The 13,660-nt window shown below is 43.4% G+C and overlaps 1 protein-coding gene across 3 annotated transcripts in view; it reads left to right on the plus strand.

Moving 5' to 3' along the window:
• USP47 (ubiquitin specific peptidase 47) overlaps nt 1–13,660 on the plus strand; it is an 89,491-nt gene that overhangs the window by 50,188 nt on the left and 25,643 nt on the right. For all 3 annotated transcript variants that reach the window (XM_084631938.1, XM_084631939.1, XM_084631940.1), the window contains 4 exons: nt 2,341–2,417; nt 2,726–2,781; nt 12,015–12,127; nt 13,421–13,525. In XM_084631938.1, the coding sequence (XP_084488064.1) occupies nt 2,341–2,417; nt 2,726–2,781; nt 12,015–12,127; nt 13,421–13,525 (351 nt within the window). The remainder of the gene's footprint in view (nt 1–2,340; nt 2,418–2,725; nt 2,782–12,014; nt 12,128–13,420; nt 13,526–13,660) is intronic.

Raw genomic sequence — 13,660 nt, forward strand, 5'->3', positions numbered from 1 at the left:
TCAGCTGGAGTATTGAGTGCAGTTCTGGGCGCCACATTTCAGAAAGTGCAGAGAAGAGCAACAAAAATTATTAAAGGTCTAGAAAATATGACTTATGTTTAGTCTGGAAAACAAAAGACTGAGAGGGGACATAAGTTTTCAAGTACATAAAAGGTTGTTACAAGGAGGAGAGAGAATTGTTCTTCTTAATCTCTGAGGATAAGACAAGAATAGGTCTATAAGATGGATAGAAAGCTGGTTAGATCGGTGGGCTCAACTGGTATTGATCAATGGCTCGATGCGTAGCTGGCAGCCAGTATCAAGTGGAGTGCCCCAGGGGTCCATCCTGGTGCTGGTTTTGTTCAACATCTTCATTAATGATCTGGATGATGGAATGGATTGCACCCTCAGCAAGTTCGCAGATGACACTAAACTGGGGTGAGAGGTAGATATGCTGAAGGCTAGGGATAGGATTCAGAGTGACCTAGACAAATTGGAGGATTGGGCCAAAAGAAATCTGAGGTTCAACAAGGATAAGTGCAGAGTCCTGCGCTTAGGAGGGAAGAATCCCATGCATTGCTACAGCCTGGGGACCGACTGGCTAAGCGGCAGTTCTGCAGAAAAGGACCTAGGAATTAATGGATGAGAAGCTGGATATGAGTCAACAGTGTGCCCTTGTTGTCAAGAAAGCTAATGGCATATTGGGCTGCTTTAGTAGGAATGTTGCCAGCAGATAGAGGGAAGTGATTATTCCCCTCTATTCGGCAGTGGTGAGGCCACATCTGGAGTATTGCATCCAGTTTTGGGCCCCCCACTACAGAAAGGATGTGGACAAATTGGAGAGAGTCCAGTGGAAGGCAGTGAAAATGGTTAGGGGGCTGTGGACTTATGAGAAGAGGCTGAGGGAACTGGGCTTATTTAGTCTGCAGAAGAGAAGAGCGAGGGGGGATGTGATAGCAGCCTTCAACTACCTGAAAGGGGTGGGGGGGTGTTCAGAGAGGATGGAGCTAGGCTGTTTTCAGTGGTGGCAGATGACAGAACAAGGAGCAATGGTCTCAAGTTGCAGTGGGGAAGGTCTAGGTTGGCAATTAGGAAAAACTATTTCTCTAGGAGGGTGGTGAAGCAGTGGAATGGGTTACCTAGGGAGGTGGTGGAATCTCCATCCGTAGAAGTTTAAGGCCCTGGCTGGGATGATTTAGTTGGTGTTGGTCCTGCTTTGAACAGGGGGTTGGACTAGATGACCTCCTGAGGTCCCTTCCAACCCTAATCTTCTATTATTCTTCTATGGTTCTAAGAAGCAATGGGTGTAAATTGCAGCAAGGGAGCTTTAGGTTGGACGTTAGGAAAACTTCCTAACTGTCAGGGTGGCTAAGCACTGGAATAAATTGCCTAGGAGGTTGTGGAGTCTCCAGCATCAGAGATTTTTAAGAGCATGTTACACACACCTGTCAGGGATGGTCTAGATAATACTTAATCCTGCCATGAGTGCAGGGGACTGGACTAGATGACCTCTCGAAGTCCCTTCCAGTCCTGTGTTTCTATGCTAAATGTAACTATAAATCTCCATTATTGTTTGACTGACAAGAGCTCCACTTGAAGTCAATGGCGGAATTCCCATTGAGTAAGGATTTTATCCTAGATTTCTGTCCCTAAAAAGAATTTAGTAGCCTTACGACCAAAACACTTACAAAAGTTATGATGGTGATGCTTGTGGATGCTCTCAGAACCGACCAAGTCTATGGGGGATGTATGTGTACACACACATACAATATTGAATTTGAGGTGTAGCTTAAGCAAAGCCATCCTGTTACCTTACCATTTTAAATCAGGCAAATCCATCACTTGTAGTTATTAGGGTTTTTTTGGTAGCTGACCCAACATGTTTTAAGAGAGCTTACAACTTGCTTTTTGTCTACACACATTTTTCCACTTGGGACTGATTCTTTGAAGTATGACCTTCTTTGAACTCTTATCTACTAGGAAATGTGCCTTCTGGGATTTTCTACATTGAATATATTTACTTGAATTTTCATATGAATTTTTAAATCATGCTATAGAAGTGTATGGAAGTTGAAAGACTGTATTTGCTGTCATGTTTCTTATAATGCATATTAAAATTTGTTCAAGAAACTCACACTTCAAAAAAGTTTAAGGATCTTTATTTTCCACCTAAAAGGGAGACCTAATCACTTTTAGACACACAACTTTTATTTTCTTGCTCATTTAGAAAATAAAAAGAAACAAATGTAAAATAGTTATGAGTTTAGTATGATTGTCAGTTTTTCCAATAAATGCTCACTGACTATTGTTACTTGACAAAGAATGAACTTTTTTTTTAAAAAAAAATGTTTTTGCTACTAGATAACCCAAGAAGATATTAAGAAAACATATGGTGGGGCCTCTGGAAGCAGAGGCTATTATTCCAGTGCTTTTGCTAGGTTAGTATCTCTCTAGTACTTCTTTTTTAATATTGATATAAACCAGCCAAACCTTTTGCATGCCACATTATGGCAAAAATGGTATAATATGTTTATATAAAATAATTCTAATAATTGATGACAATTTGAGAACTTCTAGCAATAGTATGAATTTCATGTTTAAAAACAATATTTGTGATTACTGAATTAATACACAGTATTACAGTTGCCATATACGGCTATTTATGGTATTAATAAATTTAATAAAAGTATTTTATTTTGGCTTCCAAGTCAGATACTGATATTCTTAAAAATATTTTCCCTACTAGCTCCACAAATGCATATATGCTTATATATAGACTGAAGGATCCGACAAGAAATGCAAGTAAGTGTGTGTGGTTTTTTTTGACTAAAAATGTTAATTTCAGAGTAGGAAGGCTTTTTAGAGTGTATATGGGGTTCTAATTGCTATGTTTGTTAGACCTGATTTTTTTATTATGAGCTTAAGTAATTTTTAAACATGAGGCAAAGTAGAAGTGCAATTTACTTTTGTAGTTACTCTTTATCCTTTTAAAATTTTCTCACTTGCCAGTGTGATATTTCATGGTATCAGGACAGGAGTGTCTGTTTGATAGGTTTCACTGAAAGGTTTGTTCTTTGACTTGTTGGTATAACCAGAACCCATAGGCCTTCAGAAGCTCTTTCTCTTCTATGTGTAGATATTTTTCAAATACTTTAAACAAGGAGATTCCATTCAGCACCAGAACACCGGGGAGGGGGAAAAGGGGGTGCGACAGTGTCTGAAAGCTCTGTAAAGTAGAAGCTTGTTTTTAAAATATCAAATTGTGGGAAGAACCAACATATGAAGATTAGTCCATGTTTTTTCCTTTCCTTTTAAAATCCAGGGAGATATGGTCCATTGTGGAAATGTACCCAAAACAGCAGTAATAGCTACACAAAATATACTACCACCTAATCAGTCAGAATAGAGGTTTTTTTTTAGAATAAGAATCGGTGAAATTACTGCAGAGATTAAATTGGCTTGTGATTTCAAAGCTATATTTTTAAAGAAAGTAAAGATCTAGTGTAACCCCAGTCCATTGCCACAAAGGGAAGATAGATCAGTTTCTGTGCTGGAAAACATTCAAAATTGTTTAAAGATTCTGACAGCTGGTATTAGAACTAAATTTAGCCATACCGAATATTCATTTATTTTTATATTGATATAAAAAATAGGTGTCTACCAGGACTTTAGATCTCCTGAAATAATTTAATTTAGCGCCCTCTCCCCCCACAAGCATAATGGATTGCTTTTCCAGTACCAACAGATTAGAAACCTTTCCACCTCACATAGATCTCTGCAATTCTCAACACCCTCCCTGCCATAAATACCTAGGGGATAAGATGGGCCTGCTGGTTGACAGATTTGGACTCTGGTGAACCAGAGTAAGTAAAATCCAGAAGCAGTGATCCCTTATGGGGAGAGTGCTCTCAATTGCCTACTTCCATTTATTTGTGCTAGCACTTAGGTGCCCCACTAGGGATTGTTTGCACGGTATATAATGAAGGGTCAGACCCAGTAACAAGGGAGCTTTATCTTAAGTGTCTCTGATCTCAACAGGAGCAGTATGGCATTGGGAGAGAGGTGGTCTTGTGGGAAACATGTCACAAACCATTTAGGTCTTTGTTAAAATCAGCACTGTGAATTCCACCAAGAAACTTATTTGGCAGTCAATACAGATTCCAAAGCACTGGTGTAATGGTCTTCAGCTTCAGTTTCTTAATGGCGTCAATGGCAACATGAATAACTGCATGACGGTCTTCATCAAAGAGAAGAAGTTGCATTTTTCTCTCCAGGTGCAGGTTGAAAAAGTGTTCTTGGCTGTACTTGCTACGTGGTTGAGAAGCGGGCCAGTATATCTTAACGTGTGCATCTATGTTACAGGTGGCAGTCCCATCTATTTGTAGATGCATGGCTGTCACCTGCATATGCAGTTGATGAATTCCATCACCTCAGTACGGGTGATAGAGCATTCAGTACTCAGTTGTGTGTGCATGCAAAGTTGAGCATATGTATGTGGGGAACGGATTGAAAATCTGGCCTATGTAATAACATTCTGCCATTGTAACTGTATTAGAAGGAAAGCTAGACAATCATCAGTTTCCCTTAATCCTTTCCTGCTGGGTGAAATTTTAGACTGCATAAAATTGACCAGAAAGTCAATCAATTAGAACAGCTATGAGCAAGATTACGCAGTCAAGGAAATTAGCAGCAAACATAGTGAAGAGAACCGCAAAATATCAGTTTGAATTGACCCCTTGGAATTTAATTAAAAGAACTTACATTGATGGTTTTAGATATATTTTGGACTTGTATAGTGAATTTTGAGCTCGGTCATATTTTTAGACAAAAAAGGCCATTTTGCAACTTCAGAATTGTACTATTCCTTGCTTGCTTATTAGTCTAGCTACTTCAATACCATTGTTTCAATGACTGCATTTTAAGTAAGTGTTAGTTGTTAGTTTAGAGGTTAGAGTCCAGCTGGAACTTTGCCCTGGACCGGGGCATGCCCCGTTCCCTGGGCTTTAAGCCATGTTTGTCATGCAACAGGCCAGTGCCTATCAGTGACCCTCACAGCAGCTGTTGAAGGAATACCATATAAAGGATAAGTGCAGGATTTGCAAAAACTTTTGTCCCAGAACCCAAAAGGAGATGGACTTCTGCTAGAGAGCCTTCCTGATGGAGGCTGCGCTATGCCCAGCATCGGAGCCCTCCCGATGGGATTCCGCTCCTGGCACCTCAACATCGGTGCAGAGTGCCCCACCAGCACTGGGATTCTCCCAGCACCGTTCCCCCTTGCCGGTGCCCAAGAACTGTCAGAAGAAAAAGGGCTCCCCAGCACCTTCCAAGGAGGAGAAGGGGGCTCTGGGCAAAGGAGCTAGTTCAGGACACATGCCCACTCTGGAGCTACAGGGGAGTACTGCTAAGGTTGGACCCTCCTAGCCCAGCCAGGGATTCGCCTCCAACTCCTGGGAGTGGTAGGGGATCCCGGCTTCTACAGGGACCTTCGTTGTCCGAGATGACCCGTGCAGCCAAAGGAGTGGTGGGCCTACGGGCACTGCAGATTTTATGCCAGGTGCCAGAAGTGGCTAAGGCCCTGCAGCCCCAAGGCAAGCCAGTCATGGGACCTCCCCAAAGGGCAGGGGAGCACCATCGGTCCCCGGATCACAGATGTTTGTCCATGGCCTAGAACACTGGTCCTGCAACCCTGGTCGCTGGCTAGAAGGCCCAGGTCCCCAGTGCCGAGCTCTTCTTCCACGAGGCACAGATTGCTGGAACTGAAGCACCAAGACCCATGCTCCTGGATACCAACCAGCCTCCCAAGATCACCTTCGTGCAGATCTTTATCACCCAGGCAGCCTGCTAGGCACTGGTCCTCGCTGGTGCAGGACCGCTCACCATTGCAGCACTGATCTCTGCTGCCTCGGTACTGCTTGAGGGACAGGTGGCGATCCCTGCCCTCTAAACACCAGTCTCCAATGAGAGTTAGCCAGCACACGCAGGCCTCCACAGCCCCTCCGTGGGCACCAGAAGGGGACTGCTCCGAGTTGGAGCCAGGGTTCAGCCCATTGCCAAGGGGGTACAAATCCCTGTTGGCCAGTGAGACCAGCACAGCATCAGTGGCATGGCAACAGGGACAGTGGCCTGGTCAGTGGCCATGTTGGAACCCTTGTGGGATGCCGGTCCCATACTTCCACCACGGGGACAACTTAATGGGCACCAACACCCAAGGAGCCATCTCCAGAAAGGGAAGGGGAACTCGCCCCTCCCCTGGTGATGCCCTCATCGTCTTTGTCACCAGCTGAAGCGGTGGCCATGCCCTCCGGGATTAGCTGTCCCCCCGACGACTTTTAGGAGCACCAAGCTCTCCTTAAAAGGATGGCTACCAACTTAAACCTCAAAATTGAGGAGTCGGAGGAGCAATCAGACAGCTTGTTCAATCTCGTATCATCCTCCACCCTGGCCTGCCTTGCACTACCTGTCCACCCGGGGTCCTAAAGAAGTATTTCGTCCCCACAAAGGGGTTTGAATATCTCTATACACATCCATCAGTGGGGATGCTGGTCGTGTCCACAGTTAACGAGAGACAAATGAGCGGCACACCAAAAAATGAAGACCCCAAACACCTAGACCTCTTAGGCAGAAATATTTATTCGACAGCCAGCCTACAATTCTGGGTATCCAACCACCAAGCCCTGTTGGGCAGGTACAATTTTAATTTATGGGACTCCCTTATCAAGTGCAGGGAGGCCTTTCCATAGGACCTGGCACATGAGTTTGCACTGATCCTGGAGGAGAGCTAAGTGGTGGCAAAGGGCACCCTCATTGTCGTGGGAAGCTACAGACTTGGCTGCCAGGGTGGTTGCCTAGGCAGGGGCCATGAGGTGCTGTTCTTGGTCATAATCTTTGGGGCTATCCCAAGAGAAGTAGGCCACCATCCAGGATCTCCTGTATGAGGGCGCGGGGCTCTTCTCTGAGTTCACTGACGCAAGGTTGCATGGCATTAAAGACTCCTGGGCCACCCTGCGGTCACCGGGCCTCCACACTTCACAGCAGGCCAGAAAGCAGTTCTGGCCTCCTCTGCCTCCTCCACCTCAGTCCTGGGGGTCTTCCCGGCAGGGGACCTACAGGAGAATAAGTGACACTGCCCTTCGTCCTCGCGATTGCCTGCTCAACCCAGCCCTTCAAAACACCACAGGGGCGAAAGATGAGCATTTTGAAGGTGCGATAGGGGACGGCACCCCAGTCAAGTACCTGGCTCCATCCTCCTGTTTTTTCCTCACCTGCCTATGCCTCTTCCAGTCGGCAGGGTTGTGAGCGACATCTGACCATTGGGTGCGCAACGCAATGTCCTTGGGCTACACCCTATAGTTCTCGACTGTCCCTGCCTCCCACCCCCCTTCGCCAGTTCCTCTTCATGGGCCTTTCTCATGAGCAGCTGCTTGCGCAGGAGGTAGAAAACCTCCTACAGCTGGGAGTGATGAAGGAGGTCCCTTGGAATATGAAGGGGAAAGGATTCTACTTCCGATATCTCCTAATCCCGAAAGCAAAATGGGGCTTAAGACGTGGACCTGTTTAGCCTCAACAGGCATCTCGAGAAGTTGAAGTTTAGCATGGTCTCCCTGGCCTCCTCCATCCCTTCCCTGGATCTGGGAGACTGATATGCCACCTTCAGATTTTCCATTTTCCCAGGACACAGATGTGTCCTCTGCTTTGTGTTGGGCTAGCACCATTTTCAATTCACGGCGCTGCCCTTTGGTCTCTCATCAGCCCTGAGAGTGTTTACAAAATGCATGGCACCAGTGGCCGCTTACCTGAGGTGTCGGGACGTTCAGATTTACCCAGACCTCAATGACTGGCTGATCAAGCACTGGTCTCGGCATCAGGTGCGGGGGCACATCAGTCTGATTGCTCCAGTATCGCGATCTAGGTCTATTGATAAATGAGAAGAAATCAATGTTAATTCTGGTGCAGCACTTGGAGTTTGTAGGAGCGGTCCTCAACTCTACTCTGGCCAGAGCCATCCTCCCCAAAGCCTGATTCTGTGCTATTTCAGACCTAATTTCACATATGCAAGCCCACCCTCTCTCCAATGCTCACACGTGCTTGAGGCTGTTGGGCCACATGGCAGCCTGCACTTACGTAGTCCAGCATGCACAGCTCCATCTGAGTCCCTTCCAGATGTGGCTGGCGCCAGTCTACGTTGCCAACAGACACAACATAAACCAGGTAGTCAAGATTCCGGACCACATACTGTCGTTGCTCACTTTGTGATTGGACCCCACATTGGGGCTGGAGAGAGTCCCCTTCGCAGCCATGTCCCCATCAATCAACCTGGTCTCTGATGCTTCGGCTCTGGGATGGGGAGCCGAGCTGGGCAATCTCTGTATGCAAAGTTGTTGGTCAAGTTGCAATTGCTCCTTACGCATAAATTTCAGGGTGCTCAGAGTGGTACGATTGGCCCGTCAAGCTTTCCTGCCTCATATAAAAGGCAGAGTGGTTCAGGTCCTGACTAACCATACCACTGCTGTGTTCTACATCAACAGGCAAGGTGGAGCCCGGTCTTCATCCTTTGCCAAGAAGCCCTCAGGCTCTGGAACTTCTGTGTTTAGCAACCAGAAACACTTTAGCAACCAGATCGCCTCAGCAGGACCTTATCACCACAAGTGGTCACTCCATCCAGAGGTAGTCAGGTGAACTTGTTTGCATCCAGGCAAAACAGAAAGTGCCTGTTCAATTCAGGGGGCCGACAGAGGGTCCCTTTCAGATGCTTTCCTGCTCCCATGGTCGGGGGCTCTGATGTATGCCTTCTCTACGGAGCCGTTAATCCACAGAGTATTGTGAAAATCAAGCAAGACAGAGCATGTTAGAGAAGCTGTTACTCTGGAAGGAATTGTTACCATAGTGTTCATGTTTGTGAGTCACCTAGAATGGAATCGACACGAGCAGGCACGCTAAGACGAAAAAACGGCTTCATGCATTTACGTTATCCCTTTTGCCAGACTCTGCTTATGTTACTTTCAGGCGTTTTGCCATCTATCACGAATGGGAATTGCACAAGTCAGTAGTAGACGACATTTTCACTCAGTTCTGTTCAGCTCCCAAACGAAGAAGAAATGCAACGTGCGTTGCTCCAGAGGTGCTCTAGGTCTACGCTCTCAGGGTGATGCTCTCCTTCTTTTATCATTGGGTCATCTGAGCTACACCTTTCCTTCTTTACTGATCCTACCTTAGAAAATTCATCAAGACACGGCAAGAGTCATCCTCATTGACCCATATTGGCCCAGACAGTTTTGGTTCCCGTACTTCCAGTGGCTGTTATCCTGCTGGCATCCAATCATTTTCTGATCTCTTGACCCAGGAGAGGGGCAGAATCAAGCATCCCAACCCCAATATGCTTCAGCCTACAGCTTGGTTTTTGGATGGCCATCAACACCTAGAACTTTCCTGTTTGGAATCCCTACAAACGGTCCTTAACAGCAGAAAGCTTCAGTAGGAAATCCTGTTCAGCCAAATGGAAGCGTTTCTCCATCAGGGCATGTCAGAAGCCCAAGTAAGAGGATATTCCCTCAATTTTGGACTGTCGTCTTTTTCTCAAAATGGATGGCATTTCCATGAGTTTTGTACGAGTCCACCTGGCAGCAGGCAGTATGTGCCATCTGATGGTTACTTGGTTTTCACTCACCCCTTGACTATCAGATTCTTAAAGGACCTAATTAGAACCTTTCCACCAGAAAGGAAGCCTGCCCCTCATTTGAACCTTGTGCTGTAAGCTCTGTCAAAGCTTCCCTTCAACCCATTAGCTACATGTTCCACTTCTCATTTATTTATGAAAGTTGCATTCCTTGTGGCTATCACCTCAGCCAGGAAGGTAGGTCAATTGGGAGCCCTGTTGATCCCAACCTTCTATGTACAAAAGACACAATTGATTTAGAAAATCTCCTACTCTTTTTCTCTATGGAGGAAAAAGTCCGAGGTCAAACTGTCTCCTCTGAGGATCATGAAGTGGATTTCTGGTTGCATCTTACTGTCAATTTTCTCACCTTCCTCCATCACAAGGGTCTGAGGGCTTATTCTACCAAGAGCAAAAGCAACATCTACAGCATTTCTTCAGGAAGTATATCTGGTTGACATTTGTAAAGCAGTGACATGGACTCCCATACATATTTTGCGAGATATTATGCTCAAGTACAGTACTCTGCTGCTGAAGGATCCTTTGGGACAGCAGTCCTTCAAGCTGCTCTGCTGCCTGCAGCCTTGCCCTTTCCTCCTTCTTGAGTATTGCTCGTCAGTCACTCAGTAGAATACACATAGGGATCAGGGCTCAAAGAGGAGGAGGAGATTTCTGGTAGTAACTGGAGGTTATTTGTGATGTGTGGTCCCTGTGCTTCAGACCTCACTTGGATTTGTGGTAAAGAAGGAACTAGAAAGGCGGTTGGCCGAAATGCCCTTTAATTCCTCATTTGGAGGCCCGAGGGTAAGGGCACCAGGTGCATGCCAACGGACACTGCTTCCAAAGTAGTCTGACTTGGGGCACATGGAGCACATGTTTGTTCCACAGTGGAATACAGATAGAGAATGTGCATCTTGAAGAACCTCCAGTTACCATAAGGCAAGTAACTTCCTTATCCCTGTCCCATGCCAGTATTTTTCTCCATGCAATGAATAATGGTATATTTCTAGCTTCGAAGGAAATACAACATTTTGTGTGTAACAGGGAATAAAATTACAAGAGAACAACTATAGGCTTAGTACCAGGTTCCAATGATTTCTGAGAAGTTGGGTTGCTTTAAGTATAAAATAGCTATAAAGAAATATCATATCCTTTAGTGGAAACAAAGATACGAATTAGAGACCATTAAACAAACCTCCAGCTTGCAATAGGTTGAGTTACTTGGTGATAGAATGCTGTCAGCCCAAGGATTTTTACAAAATATATGGCTAAAATAGAATATCTAAGAGAAGAGAACATAGACGTGATGCAAAATTTGAATGACTGAAATATTGGTCATTTCCAGCAAGAACCATTAATTTCCATATGCTATTTACTCCGAAGTGCCACAAAACCTGTAATTTTAATCAACTGCTGAGCACGTTTTCACAAAGATACACTGGATAGTATTTTCTCAGGAAACAAAAATTGTGAGGATTCTCAATTTTCAGCATCATCAGTGTCTAACCTTTATGATTTTCATATTGTCCAATGCCTAACTATGGCCAGCCCACATCTTCTACAAAGGAGGTGACATCCTAAACTACTTTTTAGGATTGTGTCCAGTTCCACAGGGCGTGACACTTGTAGGCCAAAAGACAGCTTCATTTGCAGGTGTTAACTTGTTCCTCCTTAAACTTTTTGAGAAATGTCACAGATTCTACATTTCTCCCTTTGTAGACAGAATCTTACTTAGTGCACTGCTCTATGTTAAAAAGAACACATTCATTTTATCATGATATCGATGATATAAGTTGTAATATTCTCCTATTCCAGGATGGTGAGTGAGCTGATTGTAATAAACTTCTTCTTTAGAACATAGTCTTCAGTCTTGACTCCCTTGATAAACAGCAAAACTCCTTGCTGACTCTGCATTATTATCTAACGCTATCCTTAGTAAAAAGAAAAGGAGTACTTGTGGCACCTTAGAGACTAACAAATTTATTTGAGCATAAGCTTTCGTGAGCTACAGCTCGCTTCATCGGATGCTCATGAAAGCTTATGCTCAAATAAATTTGTTAGTCTCTAAGGTGCCACAAGTACTCCTTTTCTTTTTGTGAATACAGACTAACATGGCTGCTACTCTGAAAACTATCTTCAGTGGAATTCTAACCTCTTTGATAATGCTGGAGTACAAATGAAGAAATAACATCAAGTTGACTTCACCTCGCCTTAAAACACAGGCGAAAACAGTCAGTAGTTTAACTGAAAAGAGTAAAGTAGGAAGGGAGGAATTAGTCAGGTTGCTGAGAGGATATTGCAAACAGTGAAGAATTCTACAAAAAAGTGCCATTTAAAAAGTAGGCTTCCTTTTAATCACCATTTAATTTGTTTTTATTTATAGAATTTCTTGAAGTGAATGAATATCCAGAGCATATTAAGCAATTGGTACAGAAAGAAAAAGAGTTAGAAGAGCAAGAAAAGAAGCAACGTGAAATTGAGCGCAATACTTGCAAGGTTAGAATTCCAGGTTGCTTAACATTGACTCTACACTTCTGTTAAGAACAGTTGAAATATGCTGTAAATGATTACTACAATACCATGAGTCTTACAGTGAGTGTGTGAAGTATTTACATAGGTAACTCAATAAAAACTAAGGCGCTACATATCTGAATGCCATACAAAGTGGAGGGCTATCATCTGTAGTCAGCTAGATTACAGAATTTTAAATCACTAAGTAAACAAAAGTGCCATATTTTAGCAGTCTTTGACACTCAAAATCTTTCTGTATACCAGTGTGGCCCCTAGAAGTTTCCTTCAGAAATGAGATTCCTTGTCTGGTTTTTAAATTTAAATTTCTGGTTGAAAATATATAACAAGAAAAAGTATGGGAGCTGTGATCATGCAGTTCTTAGGGTGAATTTCAATCAGTCTGCCTTAAGAGCAGATGCTATTTTGCAGTGACAGCACTGTACAGCCTTAAAAATTATATTAACATGAAACTGTACTTTCACATCCCTTGTTGGTAGATTTTGAGAGAGGAAATTTATTTCTTTATATTGAACATTGACCAAATAGTAGACAATCTCTATAGTTCTGGATCTGGCACTTTATGACTTGTAATTTTAAACCTTTTGTTCAGCAAATACTACTATTCAGTTTCTCTTCCACCTTCACCCCAGTGTTGCCTTTTAAAATGTTTTCAATCAGTTGAAATAAGGCAAAAGCTGAAGAACTGCTCCAGGTGTGTTTTGTTTGGTTGGTTCAAGATATCGCTGTCCATTCAAACATAGTTTTACACTAAAAGACATTACAGTATGGTCCATTTATCCAAATGGCCAGGAAGACACCCCAAACTTTCAGATATCCAGGCATTTGGATAAAAGAAAGTTGTATTTTGAGCTGCAGTTTCACGCATGTAGCCCTATGTTAGTGAATCACCTGCTAATAGGTTCTCAGTTAGCCTCTTAGCACCTGTTGGAGCTAATCAATAGCTTTGTGGTGTTAATGCTTAACACTTAGTACGTTGTTAAAGAATTAAAAATAATGCTATTGAAAATAAATTCAATAACTAACTCTTTATTAAAGTACAGAATGTAAAGCATTAAAAGAGCAAAGCTGTTGGTTAGCATTAATAGGTGCTAAAAGGCTCACTGACAACTTATTAGCAGATGATTATTGTAAGGCTAATTGGGGTCACACTGGGATCAGATTTTCTGGTAATAGGATTTTGAATAAATGACAGTGTACTGTATTTGCAAATACGTTTGTGACAGACTAAGTTTATTAATTTTATTGATGTTTTTACAGATAAAATTGTTCTGCATGCATCCTGTGAAACAAATAATGATGGAGAATAAATTAGAAGTTCATAAGGACAAGACACTGAAGGAAGCTGTAGAAATAGCTTACAAGGTACAGCATCAGGCCTGGCAATGTAGCAAAACTGGCTGATGTAATTTGACGGATGCATAATATTTGTCCATAGTATATTTTTGAATGTTCATATTACCATCTTTGACTGCTCTTTTATATAGAAAAGCAGCACAA

Source organism: Lepidochelys olivacea (assembly GCF_965140295.1).
Source record: "Lepidochelys olivacea isolate rLepOli2 genome assembly, chromosome: 6".
Classification (NCBI taxonomy): Eukaryota; Metazoa; Chordata; order Testudines; family Cheloniidae; genus Lepidochelys; species Lepidochelys olivacea.